This window comes from Prinia subflava, chromosome 14 (genome assembly GCF_021018805.1).
Source record: "Prinia subflava isolate CZ2003 ecotype Zambia chromosome 14, Cam_Psub_1.2, whole genome shotgun sequence".
Lineage (NCBI taxonomy): Eukaryota > Metazoa > Chordata > Aves > Passeriformes > Cisticolidae > Prinia > Prinia subflava.
This window is the reverse complement of record NC_086260.1, coordinates 2,513,552-2,539,562: the sequence shown is the minus strand read 5'-3', so window position 1 is coordinate 2,539,562 and position 26,011 is coordinate 2,513,552. Positions and strand designations below refer to the sequence as shown.

Below are 26,011 nucleotides of genomic sequence, written 5' to 3'. Positions count from 1 at the left end.
GGGAAAGGGAGATCTCTGTTTGTGGGGAGCAGCAGCCATGGGGAGAAACCCCCCTGGGCTGGAGGGTGTGGGCTGTGTGGCTGAGCTCTGCCTCTGCTCCAGCTGTGCTGGGCAAGCACGGCCATCTGCAGTGCCACCTCCTGCTGTCCCCGTGCCAGCTGCTCCTGCAGTGCTGGGATTGCTTTTCTGATCCCTGGATTAGCGGGGTGGGATGTGCAAAGATCCAGGAGCTGTGTGTGAGGCAGGCTGACTGGGCAGGGAGTGCCCTGGAGCAGCCTGGTGGGCTCTCTGCCGTGGAGCTGAGCCTGCCAGGCTGTGCCAGGCTGGGCTGCCCTCTCACTCCGTGCCTCCTGCACAGGGGCCAGGTCTGCTAAAGTGTTCTGTCAAAGTTATGCTGACAGCTGAGGTCTGGATTCTCCTGGGAGTGATGTCCCCTAGCACTGCTGGAGGGTGCACAGGTACACACAGGTTAATAATTCACCCTGGTGCCGTGGATGGTGACTGGAATCCTCTGTGCACACACTCGTGCAGAATCACAGAATCCCAGAGTGGTTTGGCTTGGAAGGGGCCTTAAAAATCCTCTTCTTCCACCCCCTGCCATGGCAGGGACACCTCCCACTGTCCCAGGCTGCTCCAGCCCCAGTGTCCAACCTGACCTTGGGCACTGCCAGGGCTCCAGGGACAGCCACAGCTGCTCTGGGAATTCCATCCCAGCCCCTCCCCACCCTCCCAGGGAAGGATTCCTTCCTGATTTTTGATCTAAATCAGAATTCTCTCCTTTACTTCTCTGTGAATTTCACAGAAATGCTCATTAGAGCCAGATCTGTCTCCTTTTCGCAGACACACAACATTTTTGCCTTGTAATTCAGAACCTCGGGATGCCTAATGGCATGTGTAAAACCCACGTAGAGGAGTTCTGGAACTGTGGGGGAAAAGCAAAGGTTTCATGTTCTGGTTCCTAGTAATGAACTAAATGAGATCGTGTCCTTCTTTGAGCATAAATGAAAGATAAAAGACAGATGAGATTTATGAACAAGGCCATTAGTGTACCAAATTTCTCTCATTAGATCTGTTACATTACTTTCCAACTTACACTACTCTCATTAGAAAAATTTATGAACTGGAATGATTACAAATACACCATATTCTAAGCCATCCCTGCTTTTAATTGCCAAACAGCAAAAAAAATTAATTATACTTGTGTGCTACAACAGAGCTGTACTTTTGTGCATGTGTTTTGTTTTGTTAGAATTGAAATAGAGGTTGTTCCTGAAGCCAGGGGATGGGAGGAGAGGAAAATGGACCATTCAGTGCAATTTAGCTGCACACCCAAAGCATTGTTTTAATTTTATAACCCAGGTTGGTATTGCAGGCTAATATTGCTGTTTGTTCTCCCCACCAGCCTCCCACTTCCACATCCCTGTGCCTGATTTGGAGCAGAAGCACAAGGTACCTCTCATTGTGTTTGGACTCCTTGTTTACAGAAGAGTGATGGAGATGCTATTAAGCACAAAAGGCATCACCATATGCCTGTTTTTCTTTGTATTGAGTTTGGCAGCAGCTATTGAAATACCATTATCAGGTGAGTTGTAGCTATTTGCTGTGCACTTCGCTGGTTTGTTTGGTATTCCTTTGCAGCTATCCCTGAAGGAAAAACATTAAATCCTCCTCTCCACTTGTGTTCCATTTGGAATGTAATCTTAGCCACAATGTGGCCTTTGGGAAATTCGGGTGTGATCAAAAACTAAGCTGTCCTGTTTGGGCCTGCTTAAATGGAGCAGTAAAGTTGTCTAATGACATCTCTCTGCTGTTTGCCATCCAGCACAACTCCAACTCCCGGGGTTTGGGTTTGTCCTTCACTTCAATTCCTCATTTTGGCCCTGAATGCCCCTGAAGCTTGTTTGATGTGCATTAATCCCTCCTTGCAAGCTGCCATCCCAGCCTGGGGAAGGAGCAGGTGGATGTCTCAGGGCCAGTGCTGAGAATCCCAGAGAAGGATTTCACACTCGTGTCCTGCCCTGGGGAGCAGCTCCTGCCTCCCTGGCCGGCTGGGATGGATTCAAAGTGTTTGTTTTACACAGGTCAGGAGCTTCCAGGACACGTGTAAAATAGGGATGAGGCTCACAGGGAACAACCCAAGGAAAGCCAGAGGACCCCTCTGCCTGGAGTGCAGCCCAGACCTCCCCAGCTTTGCATTTTTCAGACATAAATGGACCAGGAGGGTTGAAAACTGCCTTTTGCTTTGTTGTTTTTAGTTGAAAAAGAAAACCAACAAAACACACCCAACAAAGCAAAACTCAACAATAGTAGGGTTTATGAATTATGATGGGGAAAAATAAAGAGGTAAACTTAAGGAATAATAAATTAAGGCTCTTTTCAGGGTCTCATAGGACATGGGCCAGTTTCAGGGCATCCTGAGGATCTGCCATGAGCTCTTAGCACTCTGGAGCCTGCCAATGGCCCTGGGTGCAAAGAGGAAGCCAGTCCTGCAGGTTTAAAGGATATTTTTGTAAAACTATCCAAATTTGCATTGGGAAGTAGAGGTTTTTGGGTTTTTTTTCAGGAAGGAGCTGCAGTGGCTCCTTGTGTTTCAGTAAAGCCCAAGTGGAGCCGTGACTGTAAAGCACAGGCAAACTCTCTGGGCATCCACTGCTTTTATGAACCTGCCCTAGGGAACCACCTAACCCTTAATTAGCTGTAATGAAGCATTTTATGTTATAATAAAAAGTTATTTCTGATCAGTGGAGCTGGTGGGCTTGGAAGTGTTGAGACCATATGATATGACAAGACTCCACATTTCTCTCCAGCTTTGAGCTCCCTGCACTCGAAGCAGCACCCAAAGAGCATTTTAATTCCCTTCCTGGCTGTTTATAACAATGGAGGGATCCTATTATCCCTGCTCCACTGCAGGGAACATTCTCCTCCCTCTGTTACACAGGCTTTTAAATGCTTTAATTCCCTCAGAAAAAAGGGAAAGTTGGTGCAGCCTCCGTGCGTGACCACGCAGCTGCACCCTGGGGCAGGCACTAAACCAGCCTTGCAGCCCATGGCTTTCCTGGCAGTTTTCTCTGGGATGGAGGCAGCAGTTTGCTACCTCTGTGTGTGCATCTGTGTCTGGATTAAACCCAGCCACTGACTTCATCTGTGAATAAATTTGCCAGGCCACAGCCCCGTGCTCTGGCTCTGGCATGGTCCCAGCTCCCCTCTGCCCTGGGTGGGTTTGGAGGGGGTGAGGGTGGGCACTGCCCCTCTGCCAGGCCTTTCTTTGGCCACAGAGGCAGTGACAGTGAGCAGAGGGTGCTGTCCATGCCAGGGAGGGGATGATCCTCTCTTTCCCAAGGCAAGCCTCACTTTCTGCAGGAATAACCCAGTCCTGCCATTGTCCCTCCCCTGCAGGGCAGCCCAGTTTGGCTGGAGGGGGTTCTAACCCAGTTCCTCTTTGTGTTCAGTTTCCCAGCTCCCAACAATCACGGAGCAATCCCACGCCCAGGTTGCCTACCCCTTCGATGAGGACTTCACCATGAAATGTGAAGCCAGAGGAAACCCCCAGCCCACGTGAGTACTGCTGGAGGAGCAACCAGCAGCTGAATTTGCTTTTAACCTTGGCCAAGCATTGTTGTGTCTGTCAGGAGCTGCTGCACACAGCCCTGCTCATCATCCTCAGAGGGGTTAAGGTTTGGCTTTCCATCAGCTTTTGCTGCTCCATCACTTCCCCTCACCCTGTGGACAGGTAGCATCACGGTTTTCCTTGCTGGGGGATGTTTCATTTCTCTGCCACGTGCCAAATTCAGCCCATGGTTTAAAAAACTCAATTTTGTCTGGGCTGTGCCATGGTAATCAGAGGGGCCCAGCAGTTCCTCTGCCTCTGTAGCAACCCTAAAAATCCCAAACACATTGAACTGCGTATTCAAACCCCACATTTGCATTTTATCAGATACCTTGCCTGTACCTAACGTCAGCAGGGCCGTGGTGATGGCACAGATAGACACACAAGGAGTTATTCAGATAAATATCCAAAGATAAGCTCTGCATTTTACACCAGTGCGCAAAAGAGAAAGATTTTTGATTAAAATGTGATTAAGAAGAGTGTAATAACAATACAGTAAAACTCCTCCTGAGGCCTCCACCACTGAATGGTGTTTGGGCTAAATGAATAGCTGGTTTGAACGACATTTTTTTCTCTTTAATCCTTCCCTTCTCCTTTCTTTGCAATACAATTTCAACTTTAATAGGCATTCTTTTATTTAGATCAAGGAGATTTGGTAATTTTTAATTGAGCTCTGAATGGGGATTTGTAGCATGATAACAAACTCCCTTTGTTCCACTCTTTTTCAGTGCATCAATGAAAAGTTTCCTGGTGTATTTAAATGATGTGATAGTGCCTGTTATGTGAGGGGATCCCATATTCCCTCCATCCTGGAGCAAGGCAGTTTTGCCAAGAGCAGTGAAGTGCCAAAACATTTTGTTGACATTATTTATTCTCTTAAAACAACAACAAAAAGTAAGGTACATCTCCCACTAAATTGATGTTGCACTGTAATTTCCAGCTGTCTGATTTTAAATCAGTTTAGGCAAATTTCAATCCACCTGAGAATTGCAGGTACAGGAGCTGTGACAATTCTTTCAGCATTCATCAAATGATGCGATTTCATTCAAAATGAAATCAAAACTACAAATGGTTCTGTGGCAAGGAGAAACTCAGTGGAATCATCTCATTTTCTCCTGATTCAGCCATGGTGGAGGGTGGGAGAAGCTCTGGTGGATCTTTGCCAAAGCAGCAATCCCACTCCAGGCACAGCCTTTGCAGCCCTCCAGGTCCTGGCAGTGTGTGGCTTTCCCAGGTGCCTGTCACTGTCCCTGTCCTTGCTGCAAGCTCTGTGCTGGTGTCACAGCCAGCTGGCCAAGGGCAGAGAGTGGAAGGAGAGATGTGCCCAGGAGGCAGCACGAGGCAGAGGAGCACAGTGGGCGTTGTGCCGTTCAACTCTCCCCTCTTACATGGAGTTTTATTTTGATAAAACCCTCTTGGCCCCACATTTACCCCTGATCAATACCAAAATCCTGTCCTGGGGCCTGCCCACTGTAACATTCCTTTTGTTTTTCAGCTTTAACTGGACCAAGGATGGAAAACCGTTTGATTTATCGTCTGACCCGAGGATAGTTCCATCCAACAACTCTGGGACTTTTGTGATCCAAAATCGAGGGCTCATCAACAATTTCCAAGGGAAATATCGCTGCTTTGCATCCAACGTGCTGGGAACTGCCATGTCAGAAGAAATCGAGCTGATTGTTCCAAGTAAGGGCTTTACTTCTGGTTTAATTTCTAATTATTACATTTATTGTTAAGATGAGAACTGTCCTTCCTCAAAATAAATGGGAAGGGGCCCCTCACTAGGGTGCTGCATGGCAAGATACGAGTTGTTTGTTGTTCAGTGAGCATTCAAAGAAAATAATTGTATTTTCTCCTTGGAATGATTTAATTTAATCCCCAGTTTTGAGGACAGAAACCAAATCTGGATGCAGAATTTCAGACCACTGAACTATCAACTCCCACAGGTTATTACTGCAAAATAGCAACGGATGCAAATGTTTGAAAGCTCCAGGGGAAGTGATTTGATCAGCTGTGAGTTCATTAATCTGATGTCAGCAGCATTCAGGGTTTGGGATAAATACTGATGGGGAGAAGAATAAAGCCCTGGAACTGAATGGAAAATAAGCTTAAAATCAAAGCAGGGAAAATCACTGATCCTAGAAATTTGTGCTTCCACTGTTAGCACAGAGGAAGGGCAGAGGGGGAAATGGGGGACTGAGGACCAGGTTGGTAGAAGTGGGATGAAATTTATGGATAGAATCAAAGAATCATTAAGGTTGGCAAACTTTAAACTCTTTAAAACAATGAGCCCAACCCTTAACCCGGCCCAGCCAGGTTCAGCATCCAGCCGTGTCCCAAAGCTGACACAACTGGTTTGTACCAACCCAGCTCATTGCCTGTAGTTTGGAATATGAGCCCACATTCTGGTTCTAAATTCAGGATTGAAGCAGACGAAATGAAAAGAGGGGAATCAGAAGCAGAATCTTCCCAGGGGGAGCAGGAAGGACAAGGAACTGCCCCAGCTCCACGAGGGAGCAGGGTGAGAGCCTGCAGCAGGTTGTGTGATGCAGTTCAGTGGCAGAGATGGAGAAAAGCAGCAGTGCAGTGGATTTTTTTCAGATTAAATCTTGCATTTTCAAGCTCCTACAATGTTTTGTTATCAAATATCTTGACAGCTCCATGCTGAGGTGGAATCCATGTGGCAGGGGATGCATCCCCAGCCTTCTCAGCCCCAGAGTGACAGGAGGTGGCTGCTTTTGTGCAAAAACCACTTCTGGCAGATCAGTGCAGATGAAATGGGCTAGGAGAAACATGAATGAACCTTTCTGTCCTGCCTTCAGCACAGGAAATTATCCTGAGAAGCATTCAAGGCATAGCCAGGGCTGGGAGAGTCGTGGTGCTGGGGGCACACTGAAAACAAGACATGGCCAGGGCTGGGAGGGTTCCTGGGAGGGAGCTGCTGAGGATGCCATGGAAATGTATTTTATGTAAATGTATTTTATGAGTGCTCCTGATGAAAGACATGCTTTATTTTCCTTCCATCCAGTTTTATGGATTTCTTTTTTCCTTGGAAATCTATTCCACGTTGCAGTGTGCAGCACAGTAATCCCTGGTGCAGAGCTTGGAGTCTGGTGAGGAATTAGCAGCATTTCAGGGGTTGCTCTGTGGTTTAGTCTCCATCACCTTGCAGCTGTTTCAGGGAAGAGCTTCCAGAGCAGGGGAGAATTGCAGAAAGCTTTGGGGCAGTAAACTGAGGTTTATTGAGCTCCACAGGTAGGACAGGGCAGCTGGAGCTTCAGGCAGGGGCAGGAGAGTGATGCAGTTAAACTTCAGACAGGACACAGTTTTTCACTTTGGACTCTGGCCAGGGCAGTGGGGTTAACACAACTTCTCTTAAGCAAAATATCTCCAACTCATGACATTTGAGAGGAGTTAAAGTGCTCAGTGTCATGTTTGTGCCTCCAGCAGCAGAATGTTCTGATACTCCATTGCTGCTGAACTAAAAAGGATGTTAAAGATGGAAAACAAGGAGTTCATGTCTGTATTTGGGATTACTGAATCTGTATTCAGAGAGGAGATGTTTTGCTTTTAATGAAAACCAGTCTAGAGTGGCTTAAGTAGATATTAAATATATTGGGAGTGGGTGGCAACAAAATTATGGAGAGGTTACAAACATGGTTGTTATCAAGAGCAAGAGGAATTTTAGTGCTAATATATGCAAAGTCCTAAACCCAGAAAAAACCCTACATGGTGCAGATAATGTATTAGAGGGATTTACCCCAGTCACACATCTCTTAAAGCACATTTGCTGTTATTACAACTCTCCTGCCATCAGTCCTTTCATTTATGGGTGCAGTGTAGAAGCTGCAAATTAAATCAGGATTCAGAAGGGAGAAGGAAGGATTCAGAAGGCACCTTTGATTTTCTGAGGTGCTGGAGGCTCTACAGCCGTGCCCCAGTGAAAGCTGCTGGTGCACAGCCCTGCTGGGAATCAGGAGGGGCTGGGGATGGACTGGGGATAAATCACCTCTGCTCACGCCCAGGTCCTGAGGCAGGACTGGTACATGTGGGATCACTCCGTGCATTCCTGGCAGTGATGCAGGGGTGGCAGAGCTGTGCCAGCTGCATTCAGGTCAGATGTAAAGCTCCTTGGCAGAGTCACCGTGCCAGGGAAGGGAAGAAAACCCCAGCGAGGCAGAGCAGGGCATTTCTTTCATAAATTACATTTCCACTGCAGAAGCAGAACACTGGGTCTGTGAGGCTGCTGCTGAAAAGGAGAACAAAAGAATGTTTACTCGCAGTAGTCATTCCAGGGAAGCAATAGAAATGTCAGCAGAAATGATCATTAAATCTCACCTACATAATGAAAATACCCCACCTCCCCTATGTAGGATGACATTAAGGAGAGGGGGAAGAATGGGCTCCGAGGATCTCGATGTGTTTGCAGCACTAACAAAGGCCAGATTGTTACAAGATACATTCAGCATGAAAATGAATTGAAATGGTGAGAACACAGACTTCAGCTCCCCTCCTCCAGCATTTCGGGAATCTGCTGCCTGAATTAGTGAGCAGGCCCAGTGCCAGGGGAAGGAGAAGAAGTACGGTTTAAACTTCTTTAATTAACTGTGCTCTAAAAGACTCTGCATGGCAGACTGAGTTAAGATTTATGCTCGGTGTTTCTAAAGCTGCTGCTCCAAAAGACCAGAGACCTGGGGATGGAAATATTGGCTGAATGTAAAATTACCCCGTGGCAGGCTGTGCTCTGCCAGTGATGTCAGTGCAAGAATTCCCAAAGAAAGCCAGGCCTGAGTTAATATTCAAACACCCAGGTGTGAACATCCTGAAATCAGTAAGAGATACTGAGCTGATACTGAAGTAGGAGGTCTCAGTTTTGTGAAGGCTTTGGTGTAGCCTTTAAGGAAAAGAAAACAGAAGAGAGCAAATCACTGGGACTTTGCAGGTGATGGGAATGAAATTTAACCCCCTTTCCCCCTAAGCCAGTGACCTTCACCCATAGCAGCTTTTCTGGCCACCTAAATCATTGGGCTGGCTCTGATTCTTCCCTGTGGCCATCATTTTGGAAAGGATAACAGAGATTTACACAGAAAAAAGCTGTTCCTGATTCCCTTCCACATCTTCAGGAGCGAGTGCACTCCCAGCCACGCTCCTCCTGACAGCCAGGCTTTGCTAACTTTTCCAATTTAAGGCAGCAATTAAAAAATCCATAAACAACAGGGTCATATCTCATAAACAGTTCAAAGGCTGCAATGGAAATTGCAGATTTAACCACTGCTCCTTCTCCATGGATCAGAATATCAATTGAGGCACGGAGATGAGCCCTGGAAACTTCCCAAGCTTCACTCAGAGCAGCTCAACATCAGGGACTGCAAGTCGTGGTTAAGATTCCTTAAAATGTTGGGCTGTTTGCTGTACAAGATACAGATCTGTATGAAAAATCATAATTAAATACTAATTTAATTGTCTAAGGAGCTGGAAATTTCAAGGTTATAGAAATTTCTTGACTGTTTCTGCTTTGCCACATCCTTTAAGGGTTTATTTGTAAGAAAAAATGTGAGATATCCATGATGGATCAGGATAAGCTCTCCTTTACCCCAGGATATCTTCAGTAGAATCCACAGGGAAAGTTATAAAACCAGACCTGGGTTACAGTGATGCTTTCCTCCAATAATTTCACAATGTATTTGCTGATTGCTGGTTGAATTCACTCCCATTTTACACCTGATATTGGCAGAAACAAGACACAGGGATCTCAAGGATGGGTTACCTGGAGAAATGCTGTTCTTTTGTTCAATTTCTCAACACTTGACCCCAAAACATGTGAAACACCCGATGGAGTGGGCTCCATTCTCACATAAACTGGAATCAATTGCCATAATTGATACAGTTTTAGTGTGAGGTCATTGTGATCAGCAGTAGGACAAAAACTGAGCTGGAGGACAAAAATTAAGATGGACACAAGGTGTCCTGAGTGGATCCCTGAGTAAATCTGGAGTTGGGAACTGGAGTTCCCAGCTCTGCTTGCTGCATTTCTGAATCTCTATTTCTGCTAAACTCAAATGAACCATTCCCATTGCACTGTGTTGGTCTCCCTGCTGTTTTTGTAGGTTGAGAAACTGCATTTTCTGAAGGATGAGGAGAGACTCAGGCTCCTTTCTGGGTTTTCTCCCACCCCCCAAATTTACCAGTGGTGCTTGAGCCTGGTCTCAAGCACAGCTCGGTCATTAAACTTTGATTCACCCCAGGGATTAAGCAGATCCTGGCCCCTTGCACAGATGACTCTGGCCACTGCTAATCCTCCATTCCCATGGTTCACACACTGTCAGAGCACTTCAGTTCTGGGTTTGGAGTCAGGGAAAAGCCCTTGGTCAGCAAAGCCTTTCCCAGGAGTGTTTGAAGAGGTGTCACGGTGGGATTTTAGGGGATTCTCCAGAGCTGGAGCTGGCAGTGCAGGTTTCCATCCATGGCTGCTCCACTCACAGCCCTTGATCTGTGTGTGCTCAGAGCCCTCCTGGCCCCTCAGCCTTCCTCAGAGTCACTGAACCCCCCTGCCCTCCCCTGTGCCCTGGCAGAAGCAGTGCCCAGAGCTGTGCTGGCTTCTCTGTGCCTCTCACCACATCCCTGGGAGGGATCCCATGGAATACTGACACAGTGACACAACAGCCTCAGTGCTGTCCCTGCACACACATCAGGGGCATTTTCCAGTGGCCGTGAGTGCACTGAGAGCTCTGGACAATGCTGAACACTTCCAGGGCAGTGGAATTTTATTTTGTGTGATGCTGTGGAGTCTAACTCAGCTATGATCATTTCTGTGATCAACAAATCAGTGGTGATTGATGCTGGAATGTCCTCTAATTAGAACATAGGAGCCCTGCAAAAAGATCCAAAATATTGCCTGCATGCACGTCCTGAAGATTGATGTGCAAAAGGCAAAGTCTAATGCGACAGAGGCTTTTTATTTTTAATAAATCTGAATTCAGGAGCAGGTATTTTTCTAGTCTTCGAGACCAGTGGGACCCCAGCAAAAAAAATGGTGCTTGTCAGAAGGTTTGGCTTAGGAATTTATCATGAGTTTTCATCTCTTGCAAAGCTTCAAGGATTAAACTATTCAAATGTATTAATTATGAGGATGAAAATCAAAGTTTTTCAGTGCTTTTCGTGGTGTACTAAGCAAAAAAAAACCCCAAAAAACCCATCAAATGCCCTGATCACCTGTGGAGCAGGTACTTGTTGGAGGTGGAGGACATTTGGGGTCAAATTGCTGCTTCCCCAGTGAAGTCCAGCTGCCAACATCTGGGCCCAGGTTGGAGATGAATGTCTGTGCTGCCAGCTAATGACACCAGGGCTGTGACTTGTCACTGTCCCCTGGTGGGACACAGTAAATTTCTGTATAATTCTGTAATTACTGGCCACAGAAATTCACTGAGAAGCCCAGTGGTTATGGCACCCAGCTGGGATATCAGAAACCCAGATTTAGTTCTGCTAAATGAGGCAAAAAATGGGTTTGAACAAGGGGTTCCAGTGTCCTAAATAAGTCATCCCATATCAGTCCATTTGCTGATCTCATTGCTTGGGTCAGAAATCCCTTATCCTTCACCTGATCCAGCTTATTTAAAGTTTTGTTGTGAGTGACGTGCTTTGGGGAATAAATAAGCTTTAGATCAAGAAATTGGCTTTTTCCTGCTGGGAAATATTCCACCTCTGCAGTCAGCAGATGAATTTCCCAGGGCCCGAAGAGTGCAGGTTACTGAAGGTACTGAATATGAATATGCAGCTCTTTTTTTTTTACCTGAAATTTCACCTACAGGGTGTGTGATGCTCATTAGCTGCATTTTGCCTCTCCTAAGAGTTCCTCACCTATTAATAACTCTCCTGGAGATAAAAATCTCTGCAGTCTGCATTCAGGCAATCAGCACTGGAGTGATTGCTTCTTTTCATGTTTACCAATCTTGAGATGTGTGAAGTGTCCTCAGAGCCCTGCATTTCCCCCCTCTCCTTTCCTCTGCCTCCTGCACTGTGGTGTTGCAGATTCCCTGCTGGAGCACTGATGTCTGGAGTTGTGGAGTTGCTCTCACTGATTTGTTGATCACAGAAATGATCATAGCTGAGTTAGACTCCACAGCATCACACAAAATAAAATTCCACTGCCCTGGAAGTGTTCAGCATTGTCCAGAGCTCTCAGTGCACTCATGGCCACTGGAAAATGCCCCTGATGTGTGTGCAGGGACAGCACTGAGGCTGTTGTGTCACTGTGTCAATATTCCATGGGATCCCTCCCAGGGATGTGGTGAGAGGCACAGAGAACCCAGCACAGCTCTGGGCGCTGCTTCTGCCAGGGCACAGGGGAGGGCAGGGGGGTTCAGTGACTCTGAGGAAGGCTGAGGGGCCAGGAGGGCTCTGAGCACACACAGATCAAGGGCTGTGAGTGGAGCAGCCATGGGGAAGATGGAAACCTGCACTGCCAACTCCAGCTCTGGAGAATCCCCTAAAATCCCACCGTGACACCTCTTCAAACACTCCTGGGAAAGGCTTTGCTGATGGTGTGTGAACCATGGGAATGGAGGATCAGCAGTGGCCAGAGTAATTTGCCAGTTTGACTCTGCACAGCCAGGACCTTCCCCATCCTCTGCTGTTTAATTGCTGCTCATTTTGCTGGTCTGAAGTGAAACTTTGGCCGGTTTGAACTTGCCCGAAACGAAAGCGGGAGGCGACGTCAGCCCTGAAGCTGCCCGGGCTCAGATCCTTCAAGGAGTGGTTCCATTTTGCAGGCTGCCTTCCCTGGGATCATCTCCAGGCTCAGATCCTTCAAGGAGTGGTTCCATTTTTCAGGCTGCTTTCCCTGGGATCATCTCCAGGCTCAGATCCTTCAAGGAGTGGTTCCATTCTGCAGGCTGCCTTCCCTGGGATCATCTCCAGGCTCAGATCCTTCAAGGAGTGGTTCCATTTTGCAGGCTGCCTTCCCTGGGATCATCTCCAGGCTCAGATCCTTCAAGGAGTGGTTCCATTCTGCAGGCTGCTTTCCCTGGGATCATCTCCAGGCTCAGATCCTTCATGGAGTGGTTCCATTCTGCAGGCTGCTTTCCCTGGAATCATCTCCAGGCTCAGATCCTTCAAGGAGTGGTTCCATTTTGCAGGCTGCCTTCCCTGGGATCATCTCCAGCCCAGCCCTGCTCCCTGTTTCCCCACAGGAGCTCCAGTGGCATTTTGGGCATCCAGATCTGCCCAGGTGTGCCAGGCACGGGTCAGGCTTTGGACAGGCTGGCATCAGGTGCTGTGGGTGGTGGAACACTGACCCATTAACAATTTAGGCTGTGTTTAAGCCCAGCTAGAGCAGCCCTCGTGCAGCCCTGTGAGCTTTGTGCCAGGGCTGTCCCTGCACCCTGAGCCTGCAGGAATCCACGGTGAGGAGGCAGCAGAGGCTTCACAGCAGCCTTGCTCTGCTGCTGGGGATGCTGAGGTGATGCAGTGTTAAACATGGCCAGGGTGTAATGAGCCCCATGAGGATGTATCAAGGTCTGAGGGCTGACCTGCAGCCTCCACAGTGTCCTAGTAATATTGTGAGATGGCTCCTTGGGTGTGTTTTGTGAAGCAAAGGTTTTAATAATAGAGAAAATAACAAACAATACAGAAAAACCAAGGAACAAAATCCTTGCACAGGTGTCAGAGAAGCATCTGACACCTGGCTGTGACACCCAAAAAATCCCTGAGCATCTCTGTGCTCTTTAAATACTTAATGTTTTAGGAGGGCTTTTGGCTTGCTGCCAATAGAAACATCCACAGGTTTTGAGAAACATTTCCAAAGCCCAGCCAGTGCCCCTGTGCAGGGTGAGAGGAACACAGAAAGTTCTGGTGCCTTTCCATAAAAGTCAGGGGTAGAACTGAACCCCCTTTTCCTTCTTTGGAAACTTCTGCCTGGTCGTGGAGGGCTGCAGAGAAGAGCTGGGACAGCTCCAGGCACAAGCCTGATGTCTGACCCACCTGCAGTGGCTCGCAGGGGGTCCATGTTTTATCCAAGGCTTTCCAGAACATTCCCTGCTGGTTTCTGATCCCCTGGGAGCAGCTGGGGCCAGCAGTGCACAGCCCTCTGTGCCAGGCTCGTCCTTAGGGACCCTGTGGCCTGGAGTGTCCCTTCCAGAGTGTCCCTTCCAGACAGCACAAAGGAGCTAAAGAGAGTGTTTGAAAAGAAAATTATGTTAAAGTAAAGCCCAGGACATCACAAACGAGTGTAAACATCCCCATTCAGTGCCTGGCTTTGGAGAGGATGCTCCAAGAACTGTGTGAATGAAAGGATTCCTATCCTGAGTGTCCCAGAATGCAGAGATTCCCTGCTCTGAGTATAACTCACCATTACTCTGTGCCTCTGTGGCAATTAAAATCCCTGTTAAAGGCAGAGAATGCAAAGAATGATGTAAAGGTAAATATTTTATTAAAACTGTATCAAGGGGAAAGCAAAAGGCAACATTTCAAAATGTTCCAATAAAAGAGGAACTTCTTTGCTGTTTTTTGTGCAGGTGTACCAAAGTTCCCCAAAGAAAAAATCGAGCCTCTGGATGTGGAGCATGGAGATTCTGTGATCCTGCACTGCAACCCCCCGAAAGGCATCCCCCCTTTGCATATCTACTGGATGAATATTGGTGAGTTAATGGCTTTTGCACAATTCCTACGAGGGGACTCAAAGTTTTGTCTTTCAGAGCAGTTTCATTGCAGATTCATCAGGGATAGGAATTGTACTTGTGCAACTGCTTGGGAGAAATATCTGGATATTGAAGAACAAAATTAAAAAAACAGAAGATGGAGATCTGGTTTTACATGACCCAAAGTTAAATTGTTGAGTGTGATAAATGCCAATAACTCACCTTTTGAAATTTATGAAAATTTAATAAAGAATAAAAATTGGTTACAAAAATTAATACAATAATAAAAGTTTTAAAAGTTTTCAGAGACAGGACAAATAATGAGACAAATAAGAGCAAAGAAGGTAGCCCGGGTCTACCGTCCCCCCTCCCTCTCAGACAAAGGCCGTGAAGGAGAAGGGCACTCTTTGGGAGGAATGTCCCCTTTTTGAAGACCAAAATTTCACGATTGTGCAATCTTTATCTTAAGACAGACCCGTTTGCCCAGAGTCCCTCTTCTAATCTTTGGCGTCCAGGTGTCTGGCTCGATCAGGTGGCCCTTGTGGATTCAGTCTGGTTTGACCAGGTGGCTTCTGTGGATGCAGGGAGATATGCCTCTTGTCTTCTGAAAGTCCTAAGGGGGGGTTCTCTTCTTCTTGTTGTAACTGTTATCTCTGTTGAGAAACACCTCTGGGCCTCTCCCTTTTTTTTTTTCCTTCTTGAGCTAAAGAAAATATCTTACACACAATTCTTTTATTACTAAAACTTAATGCTAAAAATTACATTTACTATATTATTTAAAATGTTAATATTGCATAACTTTTCTACCTAGCATATTACATATAGTAAATATCTGCGTAGAGCCACACACACAATATGCCTTTTTCACAATCCCTCCTCTTTCTTTTTATAATATAATTGGCTCGAGCGATATTTACTGCTCTCTTGCATCCCTTCTATGTTCATTTTCTTCATAAATCAGTCTAGCTTCCTGGAGGGGGTCTTCTACTCTGTTTTGTTTCCTTAAGACCATAATCTTTTGTACCGTTTTTGTTGTATCCATCTTTTGATCCAAGGTCACTAATTGCATACCTTGAACTACACTAGTGATTAATCTGATAAAACAAGGGATCAAACAAGGGGGAAATATTCATAAACTAATCCCCTTCAGGTCTAGGCAAAAAAGAAAAATTCCTGGCTGTATGATTCTTAGAATACAGCTCTCTTTCCACTGAGAGGGAGTTTTGGATACGCCCCTTTTCCCACATATCCAGAACAAACCGTCTGGAGCTTTCCAATAGTCCAATTTTTGCTCATCCATATTCTCCCAAAATTTAGAAATCTCTGGGATGCCAACATAAGGATTCTTTCCTGTATCATTACATTGAAAAAGCCTGATTTTATTATTATATTCACAATTTCTGTTTTTTTCTTTTTTTTTTTTTGGGTCCAGTACATGGTAGGTTCTTCTGGGATCCACCATACAGAGGTTCTATTACTAACCTTGTATCTTTTACAGGGAGTTTTTCCTACTTCATGGAGGAACTTTTTTCCTCCACGTCAAAGACATTCCTCCCCTATGACCACTGAACTTAAAATCCGTCCCTCTGGCCGATTTTCTCCCCTTATACTTGTTTGGTTCCACTTAAGGAGCTCGATTGGGCCTAGGCTGCTGCCTTTCCATGGCCATTCTTCTGACATCAAAGCCCCTCCACAGACCCAACAATTGGTTACGTTAAGTTCCTTACTTATTCTTTCCCCCAATTCCACAAACAGATTTTTACCCATCCGTGAAATATCTATTTCTTTCTCTAATTGTTGTTCCAATTTCTTATACAAACCGTCAAGTGAAATTGGTACAGGTTTAGGTGATGGTGTTGGCCTAATTTTTTTTTTTTTTTTTTTTTTTTTTTTTTGTCTATCAATTGTTCTTTTACCAAATCCTTTGCTTTACTCCTAGTAATGTGGGTGAAACACATCCATTTGTCCCCTTTTGCACATTCACTTCCCCTTAAATTCTCTGCAATCCAATACTTTTCCAATTGTACATGCAGTTTCCTAATCTGGAAGGGTTATAACAGTGACTGTTGATATGAGTGTGAGAAATAAAGAAGGAGCCTCGGTGTCTTTTCCATATACAGTTTTGGTTACACCTGTAGCATGGCCCGGTCAGCATCCCAAAAGGGAAGAGCCAGAAAATGAGTGACAGAACCAGGAGAGGTCCAGTATGGCTTATAGTCCCACCTCCCATGCCTATGGGGTTGCAGCCCACAGCAGGTGTATGTGATCTTCTCGGTGGCGATTATAGAGGCCAATCTGGTCTTGCCCTCTCCTCTATTGTCACTTTCTCTTAGCTAATTTCCAGGCAAATCGTTCTTGACACTCCTTAACCGTGGTCTCCCACTTTTCCTCAGCCACCTCTCATTCAACAGGCACTAATAATTCCCATCCATACAACAAAGTTATTATTTTAGTTGTTTCAAATTCTTCTTGGATAGGGGGCTCAGGTGACACTCTACGCTTCATGCAACGAGAGCGTCGTTTGTGTGAACTACAGTACTAATTTTTCCCACAGCTCAAACATTTACATTTACACCAACCAGCATGTCCAGTATTTGGGTGAATCAAACAGGGTATTTTGGCTTGGCAATGTATGAGGTTGTCCTTCCCCCTCCTCTTTATATAAATCACAGGCTAAGGCAAAAACACAGGGGTTTTCTGTCCGAAACAATCCCGATCCTCCTGTCTGTGGTGGAAGTATTCCTTCCCAGGGAGGGTACCGGAGGTGTCTCAAAGTTTTCCCAGGTGGTATTTGAAACCACTGGTGCAAACTCGGTCTAGCTTCCCAGTCTGGTGTGATCCTGTGTATGTTTCCTGGATCATGCGGATCTCCCCAGTTCATCACCTCTCATTCCCGTTTTAGGGTTAATTTCGTATCACCCGGTTCCGATGATATTGTCCACTCCTTAGGCTTCCTACAGGTCCTTTGATTCTGCTGGCGTGGATCCACCCTCGTTCCTTGGTCTGGATCGCAGCCTCGGTTCTGAAAAGGACTTTCTCATTTTGGAGTTAGAGATATTAATCACAACAATTTTGATATGGTGCAATTTATAATTCCTTTGAATTATATTTTGACACAACATAATCTATCTGTGTGTGCACCATATAGCTGACAGAAATGGCAGCACATTAAATTGATCATAGGTTTTAACAAAATCTTGGAATACAAGCTGCACAATGCTAAAATGTTGTTATAAGTATTACACTTAAATTTTATATTATAACTAAGTTCTAAATGATAACAAAAAATGGTCCTGTCTTTGTCTGAAAGACAGGTGTCTGCCAGGGAAAGCTGGAGCCACCCTTGGAATGAAGAATTCAAACTCTCTCCCTCTAAATTATTGTAATTTTGAAAATTAGGGAGCTCTCAGGTGAAGATATGGGACTATAATAATAGTTCCTTTCTGGTGTGTATACACAGGTTAACAAACAACACCAACCTTAGCATTAATAATAAACAGAAGCAGAACTCAGGAACACTTCCCCAAGGACACCCTGGGGCTTCTGGGATTTCCCTCTTGGGGACAAAGACATTCATTCGCTTCTGCTAGGGTTTTCTTACAGAGCCAGAGCTGCTGGGCCTGGGGTCCCCAAAGCTTTGAATTAATTGTTGTAATACTTTTGGCATAAAATGTGTTCCTCTGCCCAAGTCTTTCTTATTAACCATTCTATATCTTGGACTAATTCTTTTTCCAAAAGGGTTTTACTTACCACATTAGCAGTAGCCTTGGCAGTGGGAACTGCCTCCACCCAATGAGTTAAATGGTCTGTTATTACTAATATATATTTCCATCGTTGAACTTGAGGAAGTTCTGTAAAATCTACTTGGATACTTTGAAATGGTCTAAGGGCTAATTCCTTACCTTCCAGTGTAGTTCTCTTCATTATCTTTTTATTTTATCTTTTGACAAGTTATACATCTTTCAGTTACCCTTTTTGCTACCCCATAAATCCCAATGCACCCATAGTTTCTTAAGAAATAATCACACAAAGCTTGGGTACCTCAGTGAGTTTTCTGATGTATGTCTTCTAATATTTTTCTAGTAAGTACTTTATTAAGTAATTGCCTTCTATCAAGAAGTTTCCATTTCTTTGATTCATCTGGTTCACCTCCTATCTCTTTCAATTCTTTTCTTCTGTTTCACTAAATTTTGGAATTTCCAACATCTCCTCATTGGTAGTTAATACCAACATTACTTTTTCCACTCCATTCTCTGCTGCATCCTTTGCTTCCTGATCTGCCAAATTATTTCCCCTTACTTCTGGAGTTACTCCCTTTTGGTGACCTCTAATATGTACTACAGCTATCTCTTCAGGTAATTTTAATGCTTCTAGGACTTCTAAAATGAGCCCCTCATGTACTAATCCTTTTCCTCTTGAATTCAGCAAACCTCTTTCTTCCCCAATTTTCCAAAGGTATGTACCACTCCAAAGCAATACATGCTGTCAGTGTAAATTGTACCCCTTTTACGTGCTAAGTGTTCCAGTGCCCTTTTTAGAGCATATAATTCACAGGTTTGAGCTGACCAGTTTGAAGGTAATTTCCCTTTTTCAATAGTTTGCATGTTCTTCCTATCAATTACTGCATATCCTGACATTCTTTTCCCTTGTAGGCATCTGGAGGATCCATTCACATAAATTATTTCTCCTTCTAGAAGGGCCTGGTCCTCAAGGTCTTCTCGAATCTTTGTCTGGTATTGGATAATTTCTAGACAATCATGTATTAAGTTATCTGTTGGTTCTCCATATAAAAATTGAGCTGGGTTCAGGCTTTTATTTACTTCTAATGTCAAATCATCACTGTCTATCAAGATCGCTTCATATTTTAGCATCCGAGAGTCTGTCAACCATTTCTCAGCCTTTTGGTTTAACACATTTCGAACTGCATGAGGCGTGCACACAATTAGTTTACTTCCCTTAAATCTTGTACCAGCCTGTAACTTCCATCAGACTTTTTTACTGGAAGAATGGGGGTATTATGAGGAGACATACGGGGTTCTAGTGTACCATCCCTTATCAGTCCTTCTATTACCAGCTTCAAACCTTCCCGTCCTTCTAATGAGATAGGATACTGACGCACCCGTATGGGACAATCTTCTCTTTCAATTGTAACTTGTATGGGATCAATATTCAATCCTCCCCTATTTCCTTCAGCAGTCCATACCTCCTTCTTAATTTTCTTTTTATCCTCCTGTTCTAATTTCAATATTTTAGCTGTCATCTTCCCATTTTCTGGTATAACTCCTATTCCTAATTTTATTTGGAAGTCTCGTCCCAATAAATTACTCCTTGTTCCTGGGACTAACAAAACATCTCTTATCTAAATTCTGGTATCTCTCTATATCACCGCATCCCTGATGACAGGCAAAACTCTTTTCTTGCTCCCACCACTCTACTGCATCTTTACTTACACCATGCCTTCCTGAAATATCTACCAAACAAATTCTTCTTGCTATTGTACCTTCCACAAATTCCAACTCTTCCTCCTGTCTGCATCTTCCAAAATATTTTCTACACGTCTAATTTTATAACATAGACTAAGCAAATAATCCAGTGAACACTAATACTTCCCTTTCTTCACTCCTCCTCCTTCCACATCTATTCATCAGCTGTAGAAGAGACACTTAAAAAGCACTAAACACTGATTTCACATGGCCAAGCTCTCTCTCATCAAGTGAAAAACGCTTGAAAAATGTTAGCACATCAAGCAGCAGCCATTTATTTAAAAAGCACAGCTTCAGACACTGTCTCCTTTCCTCTCAAAGAAACCACAAGTCCTTCCTAAAATATCCCAGAACACGTGTGCACACTGTCTGAGTTTACAGGCTACCGATTTGAGAGAAACTGAAGGCCAGCGCATGAGAAACACTGAAAAAATCTTTAAAACTTCTATGACCCGAGTCACTTGGTCATAAGGAAAAGGGCAGCTGTGGGCGCTGATAAGTGAGCTGGAGGAGGGGCAGGCAGGGAGCTGCGCGTCCCACGCGCGGCTCGGCGCCGCCGCCTCCACTGGGCAGCCCCTCTGCCATGGCACGGCTGTGCAGGAATGCGGCGGCCGCCCCTCTCCGCCACTGCCACCGGGGACGAGAGCCTCGCTCGTCCTCCTACTCCCGGCAGGAGAGGCGCTCGGCCACCGTCCCTCTCTGCCCACTCCCTTTCTTCCTGAGAAGATCTGCATTGACTGCCGTTTCCAAGGGAACGGCTTCCCCAACAGGAAGTGGGAAGCCCTGGAGGACTGATCACTGACCCCTGGTCCTCCAAGGACGGGGCATGGGCGGGGTCTGCCACCGGAACTCCCGAAGGGGAAGCAATCTCCGGTCTCCTCCATGCGGTCTCGTTCCCGCATGGCCCACGCTGGCGGCCCCAGCCGCCTCCGGCAGTCGCCCAGCACCTGGAGCTGGAATCGCTACTGAGGCAGCTAGGGACCGGACCAGCCCGCCACACGCCGACAGCGGAGGAACCGCCGCCGGGAAGGGGGGAAGGGGGGGAGGGGGAGCCCGCTGCCCCGCCGCCGCCGCGAACGGGAGGGGGGGTGTGAGGGGGTACCCGCCGCCGCCGCTGGGAGGAAGGGTGAGGGAACCAGCCGCCCCCACCCCCGCTCTGCAAGCGGAGGGGGACTCACCACCGCGGCTGGGGAGGGGAGGGAAACCGGCCGCCCTGCCGCTGCCGCTGCTGCTGGGGGGCTTTTCCAGGGTCGGCTAAGCCACCACGCGGTCACCCCCCCACGTGGCTCATGGCGACTGTACTCGCCGATTCCAACAAAAGCAAGGCAGTGGCGGCAACGCTCAGCGCTGCTAAGACAAATTAACAAACAAATACTGGGAATGAGGCCGAAAAAGCCATTGCGGGAAAACAGCGAGAGGGACCGGGGTGGGGGCTGGGTACCGTCGCTGCAGAGAAGCGACAGCCGGTCCCGAAGCGGCGGGCGGAGGGACCGGGGGGGTGCCAGTCCCGACTGAGCCGCCGCTGCGAACAGCGAGGGGGGGGCAGGGGGAAACCGGCTGGGCTGCCGCTGCGAACAGCGGACTCGTGCCTGGGATGGAAACTGGGGCAGAAACAAGCGACAAGCCAGAACCTGGGGCAAGCACAGGGACTGAGACAGGCACCAACACCGGAGCCGGCAATGCAACTCATGCAACTCCCAAGGGACGATCTTAGGGTGGTATCTCTGTCGATGGTCTCTCCCCACTGGACTTCTATCCCTTTTCTTTCAAAATTTTCTCTTTTCTACCCATCCCTGTCTCTGTTTACCTTCCCTTTACCCCCACAAAAACTACTTTTCTCCTTTCTCCCACACTATTTCTTAATACAATTTACCTTCTCTGAGGAACTATAATAAAGCTTAAAAAATAAAAATCTACACTTTCTATACTTTCATTCATCCACATTCACTCCACTCTATTTTTCACTTACTCTCACACACAACAAAACAATCACAACTACAAGGTACCTTTTACTTTCCACACACTTTTACACTCTTTAAGAGTACCTGGCCAGAAAAATGCCCTTCATAAACCCTCAATCTGGCAGTGTTGGGGGTTCTCCCCAACCCCAGGTGCTCTTGGGTTTATTTCATAGATTCTGCAGAATTTAACATAACCCTGGATGTCTCGGAATTGCTTCCTCCAATCCAGCTGGTTATCAACCCGGGCAGACAATGCCCTTCACAAAACCCTCAATCTGACAGTGTTGGGGGGTTCTCCCTTCCCAACCCCAGGTGCTCTTGGGTTTATTTCCTACATTCTGCAGAATTTAACATAACCCTGGATGTCTCAGAATTGCTTCCTCCAATCCAGCTGGTTATCAACCCTGGGTGCTCTTGGAATAATTCCTCAATCCCAGCAAAAGTTTTTTAGGGTCCCCTTTTTTTCACACACTTTACCTTTTCCCTGGGGGGGTTTCTCTCACTCCTTTTTACCATTCACTTTCGTCCCGGTGCTGGCCGCCTCCCTCGCGGGACAACGGAACCGCAGCGTAGGGGACTCCGCACTCGCTTGGAAGGTCCGGGTGTTACCCCAGCCCGCCTCTCAGACACACACACTTTCAGCCCCCGTTCCGCGCCAAACGCTGCCACCCCCAATCCCAGCAATTCTTACCACTCCGTTGTTCTTGGGTCTTTATTCTTCGTGTACACTTTGATGTTAGGAGCTGGTTACCGCGGTTTTTAGGGAATTCTTTCCCTTCTCTTTGCCTTATTGCCTCCTTTTTGTCCTTGGATCTTACCCCTTTCTGGGTACTCTGCGAGGACCAGAGCCGAGGCCGCCTAATGCAGGCGGGACGCGTCTCCCTGGTCTCTAATCCTCTCACAGCACTCACAGTGGGGGTATTTTAAACCATCCCTCTGCTACCAAATTGTGATAAATGCCAATAACTCACCTTTTGAAATTTATGAAAATTTAATAAAGAATAAAAATTGGTTACAAAAATTAATACAATAATAAAAGTTTTAAAAGTTTTCAGAGACAGGACAAATAATGAGACAAATAAGAGCAAAGAAGGTAGCCCGGGTCTACCGTCCCCCCTCCCTCTCAGACAAAGGCCGTGAAGGAGAAGGGCACTCTTTGGGAGGAATGTCCCCTTTTTGAAGACCAAAATTTCACGATTGTGCAATCTTTATCTTAAGACAGACCCGTTTGCCCAGAGTCCCTCTTCTAATCTTTGGCGTCCAGGTGTCTGGCTCGATCAGGTGGCCCTTGTGGATTCAGTCTGGTTTGACCAGGTGGCTTCTGTGGATGCAGGGAGATATGCCTCTTGTCTTCTGAAAGTCCTAAGGGGGGGTTCTCTTCTTCTTGTTGTAACTGTTATCTCTGTTGAGAAACACCTCTGGGCCTCTCCCTTTTTTTTTTTCCTTCTTGAGCTAAAGAAAATATCTTACACACAATTCTTTTATTACTAAAACTTAATGCTAAAAATTACATTTACTATATTATTTAAAATGTTAATATTGCATAACTTTTCTACCTAGCATATTACATATAGTAAATATCTGCGTAGAGCCACACACACAATATGCCTTTTTCACATTGAGTGCATTGACACAGCACCTCATTAAATGTGAGATATCAAATAATTCATATATTGGTGAGTCGTGATGAGGAGTCCTGCATTTAAAGGAGAGAGGCTATCACGTGTCAATAGGTTATTTCTGTCATCATTGTTTTCCTCTTTCCATAATAAATTGATGATTGATTTATGATCCTACGGGAAAAATAATCCACCAGGTTATTATATAATTAGTCCTTGTGAGTTTCTATCCCGTTATTCTGCAGTGTTTGTGTTCTGCAGGAATTTCTGCCTTTTGGGAAGCAAAATAACTCCGCTTTTTAATTATCAATCTTTCCTTATCAGTTATATAGGTATCTATTATTATATATATATTAAAAATATCACTTGTACATTGAATATTGGTAAATATCCCATTGGCTCTGCTGGGTTTTCTGCCTCTTTTACTTCAGAATTCCATCCCCTGTCTGTGTCTGGAATGAAGCACAGGAGGGAGCATTTGGTGAAGCAGCCCTTTGTTGTCCCCACCTCACAATTTCTCTCCCTTGCCAGACCTGCAGCACATCCCACAGGACGAAAGGGTCTCCATGAGCCTGAAGGGAGATCTCTACTTTGCCAACGTGGAGGAGAGCGACAGCAGGAGCGATTATTGCTGCTTTGCAGCCTTCCCCAGGCTCAGGACCATCGTGCAGAAAATGCCCATGACGCTGAGGGTGTCCCGCTGTAAGTGTGGGCTCTGAGCTCCCCAGGCTGCAGGGCACGCAGGGGTGGGCATGCCTGGCTCTCTCAGCACAGGGCACCTCGCTGAGTTTATTCCCTGTGTTATTGTGATAAACGCCAATCACTTGCTTTTTGAAATTTAGGAATATTTAATAAAGAATAAAAATTGGTTACAAAAATATTAATACAGTAATAAAAGTTTAGAAAGTTTTCAGAGACAGGACAAATAATGAGGCAACAAGAGCAAAGAAGGTAGCCCGGGCTTTTGTCCTCTCTCCCTCCCAGACAAAGGCCAGGAAGGAGAAGGGCTCAGAACAAAGAGAAGTCTTCTTTTTTAAGCTTTCAGTTTATGACTATTCATATCTTACGTAAAACAAGTAATTTTCAGCCATTTCTTGTCACAAAAGCTTTCTGTTAATTAAAAAAAACGCATGAGAGTATACGTCCTTCAGAAAGTTAGGTTCTATGGATAAGAGGCCATAAATTCTTCTTCACTAGAAGGTTTAGGGGCCCCTGTGAATGTTATCTCTGTGCTGAGGAATTTTTCTTCTTGAGCAAAAAAATATAACACACATACACAGCTTCTATTGTGCTACAACTTATTGTTAATTACAAAACTACATTCACTATATTATTCTAATGTTAATATAGTATAACTTTTCTATCTATCAGATTACATATAGTAAATATCTGCGTAGAGCCACACATACAATATGCCTTTTTCACAGTTATTAACCTCGTTCTTTGGGCTAAATTTGGCTGAGAAAAGCTCCTTGCTCTGTTCTAGGCAGCCATCCCAAGGCATCAGCTTCTCCTGTCCCATCTGGGCTGCCAGAGACTGATGCCTTGGGATGGGTACCTGGAACAGAGGCTAGACAAGATTTAGAGGGTAAAATCAGGTATTTATTAAAGGTCTTCAACACACACACCTTGGGCAGTCAGAAACCTCCCAGGGGCTGCACCCAAGGTGGACGATGGTCATGAGTTTTTCAGACAATTATAAATTTGGTCCATTTGCATTTTGGGGCTTCATCTCCCAATTCCAGCTCCAGGGAATGAAGTCATTCACCCCAAGTTTGCTGCCCCAGCTCCCTTTTGTTCCCATCTCTCAGCCTGAGGCAGTGAGGTGTCCTTGACTGCCAGGCCTGGAGAGGAATTGCTGTGTGTGCCCAAACTGGGGGAGCAGCAGCTCACCCTGTGTGTGGAGTTTGGAGTTCTGCACTAAAGAACTGCAGGGTTACAAATACATGGGAAATATAAAAGCTGAAATCCTGAGGCATCACAATCAGACCCCAAAAGTGCCCTGTCCTTCCTCCTGCTGTCCCACAGTGAAAGCCAAGGATGCATTAGGGAATTTTGCTGCTCCTGAGTCCAGTACATGCCCCAGGGATGGGACCTCACTGGGTTTTGGGGGTTTTGTGGCACCTCCTTGCTGGGCAATGCCTGGTTTGGTCCAGCTGCAGCACTGAGGTTGGAAGAATGATTTTTCCAGGTTGTTCCAGGCAGCCTGAAACATCAGAAACACAAGAGATGTTTCCAGTTCCTTGAGGAAATTATGTGTGGGGAATAAAATATTCCAGTTGTTCATTAAAACCTCTGATCCTTCAGGCCTACCCAGCCCAGAAAGCCAGGGAGAATTTTGTCTTCAGGAAAGAAACCCTCATGTTTAATACGTGATTTTGAGAGTTTTCTTGTTGGGATAAAAAGATAAAGGATTAATAGTGGCTTTGTGTGCTCAATGCGTGCTTAGACCGTATCTTGGGATAATAATTGTGAGAAAAACATCCAAATTAAATGTTGCTCTCCATCGCTTTTCAAATGGGTTCAGTGCCCCACACATGCACACAGAGATTAGAGAAAAACAAGATGGGTTTTGGCTGCTGGTAGCCCTGGAAGTGGCCCAAAAAGCCACTTCAGTGTGTCCACCTTGTCATCCAAGCCTCAGGATCTGGGCCAGGAAAAGATGAGAGGCATGAACTGAAAGGGTTCTGTAAACTCAGCTTGACAT

The 26,011-nt window shown here is 45.8% G+C and overlaps 1 protein-coding gene across 9 annotated transcripts in view; it reads left to right on the top strand.

Moving 5' to 3' along the window:
- Window positions 1-26,011, top strand: part of CHL1 (cell adhesion molecule L1 like) — a 146,256-nt gene that overhangs the window by 77,074 nt on the left and 43,171 nt on the right. For all 9 annotated transcript variants that reach the window (XM_063411329.1, XM_063411332.1, XM_063411333.1 and 6 more), the window contains 5 exons: window positions 1,403-1,582; window positions 3,450-3,555; window positions 5,103-5,293; window positions 14,119-14,241; window positions 23,836-24,006. In XM_063411329.1, coding sequence (XP_063267399.1) covers window positions 1,492-1,582; window positions 3,450-3,555; window positions 5,103-5,293; window positions 14,119-14,241; window positions 23,836-24,006 — 682 coding nt within the window. In that variant the 5' untranslated portion in view covers window positions 1,403-1,491. The remainder of the gene's footprint in view (window positions 1-1,402; window positions 1,583-3,449; window positions 3,556-5,102; window positions 5,294-14,118; window positions 14,242-23,835; window positions 24,007-26,011) is intronic.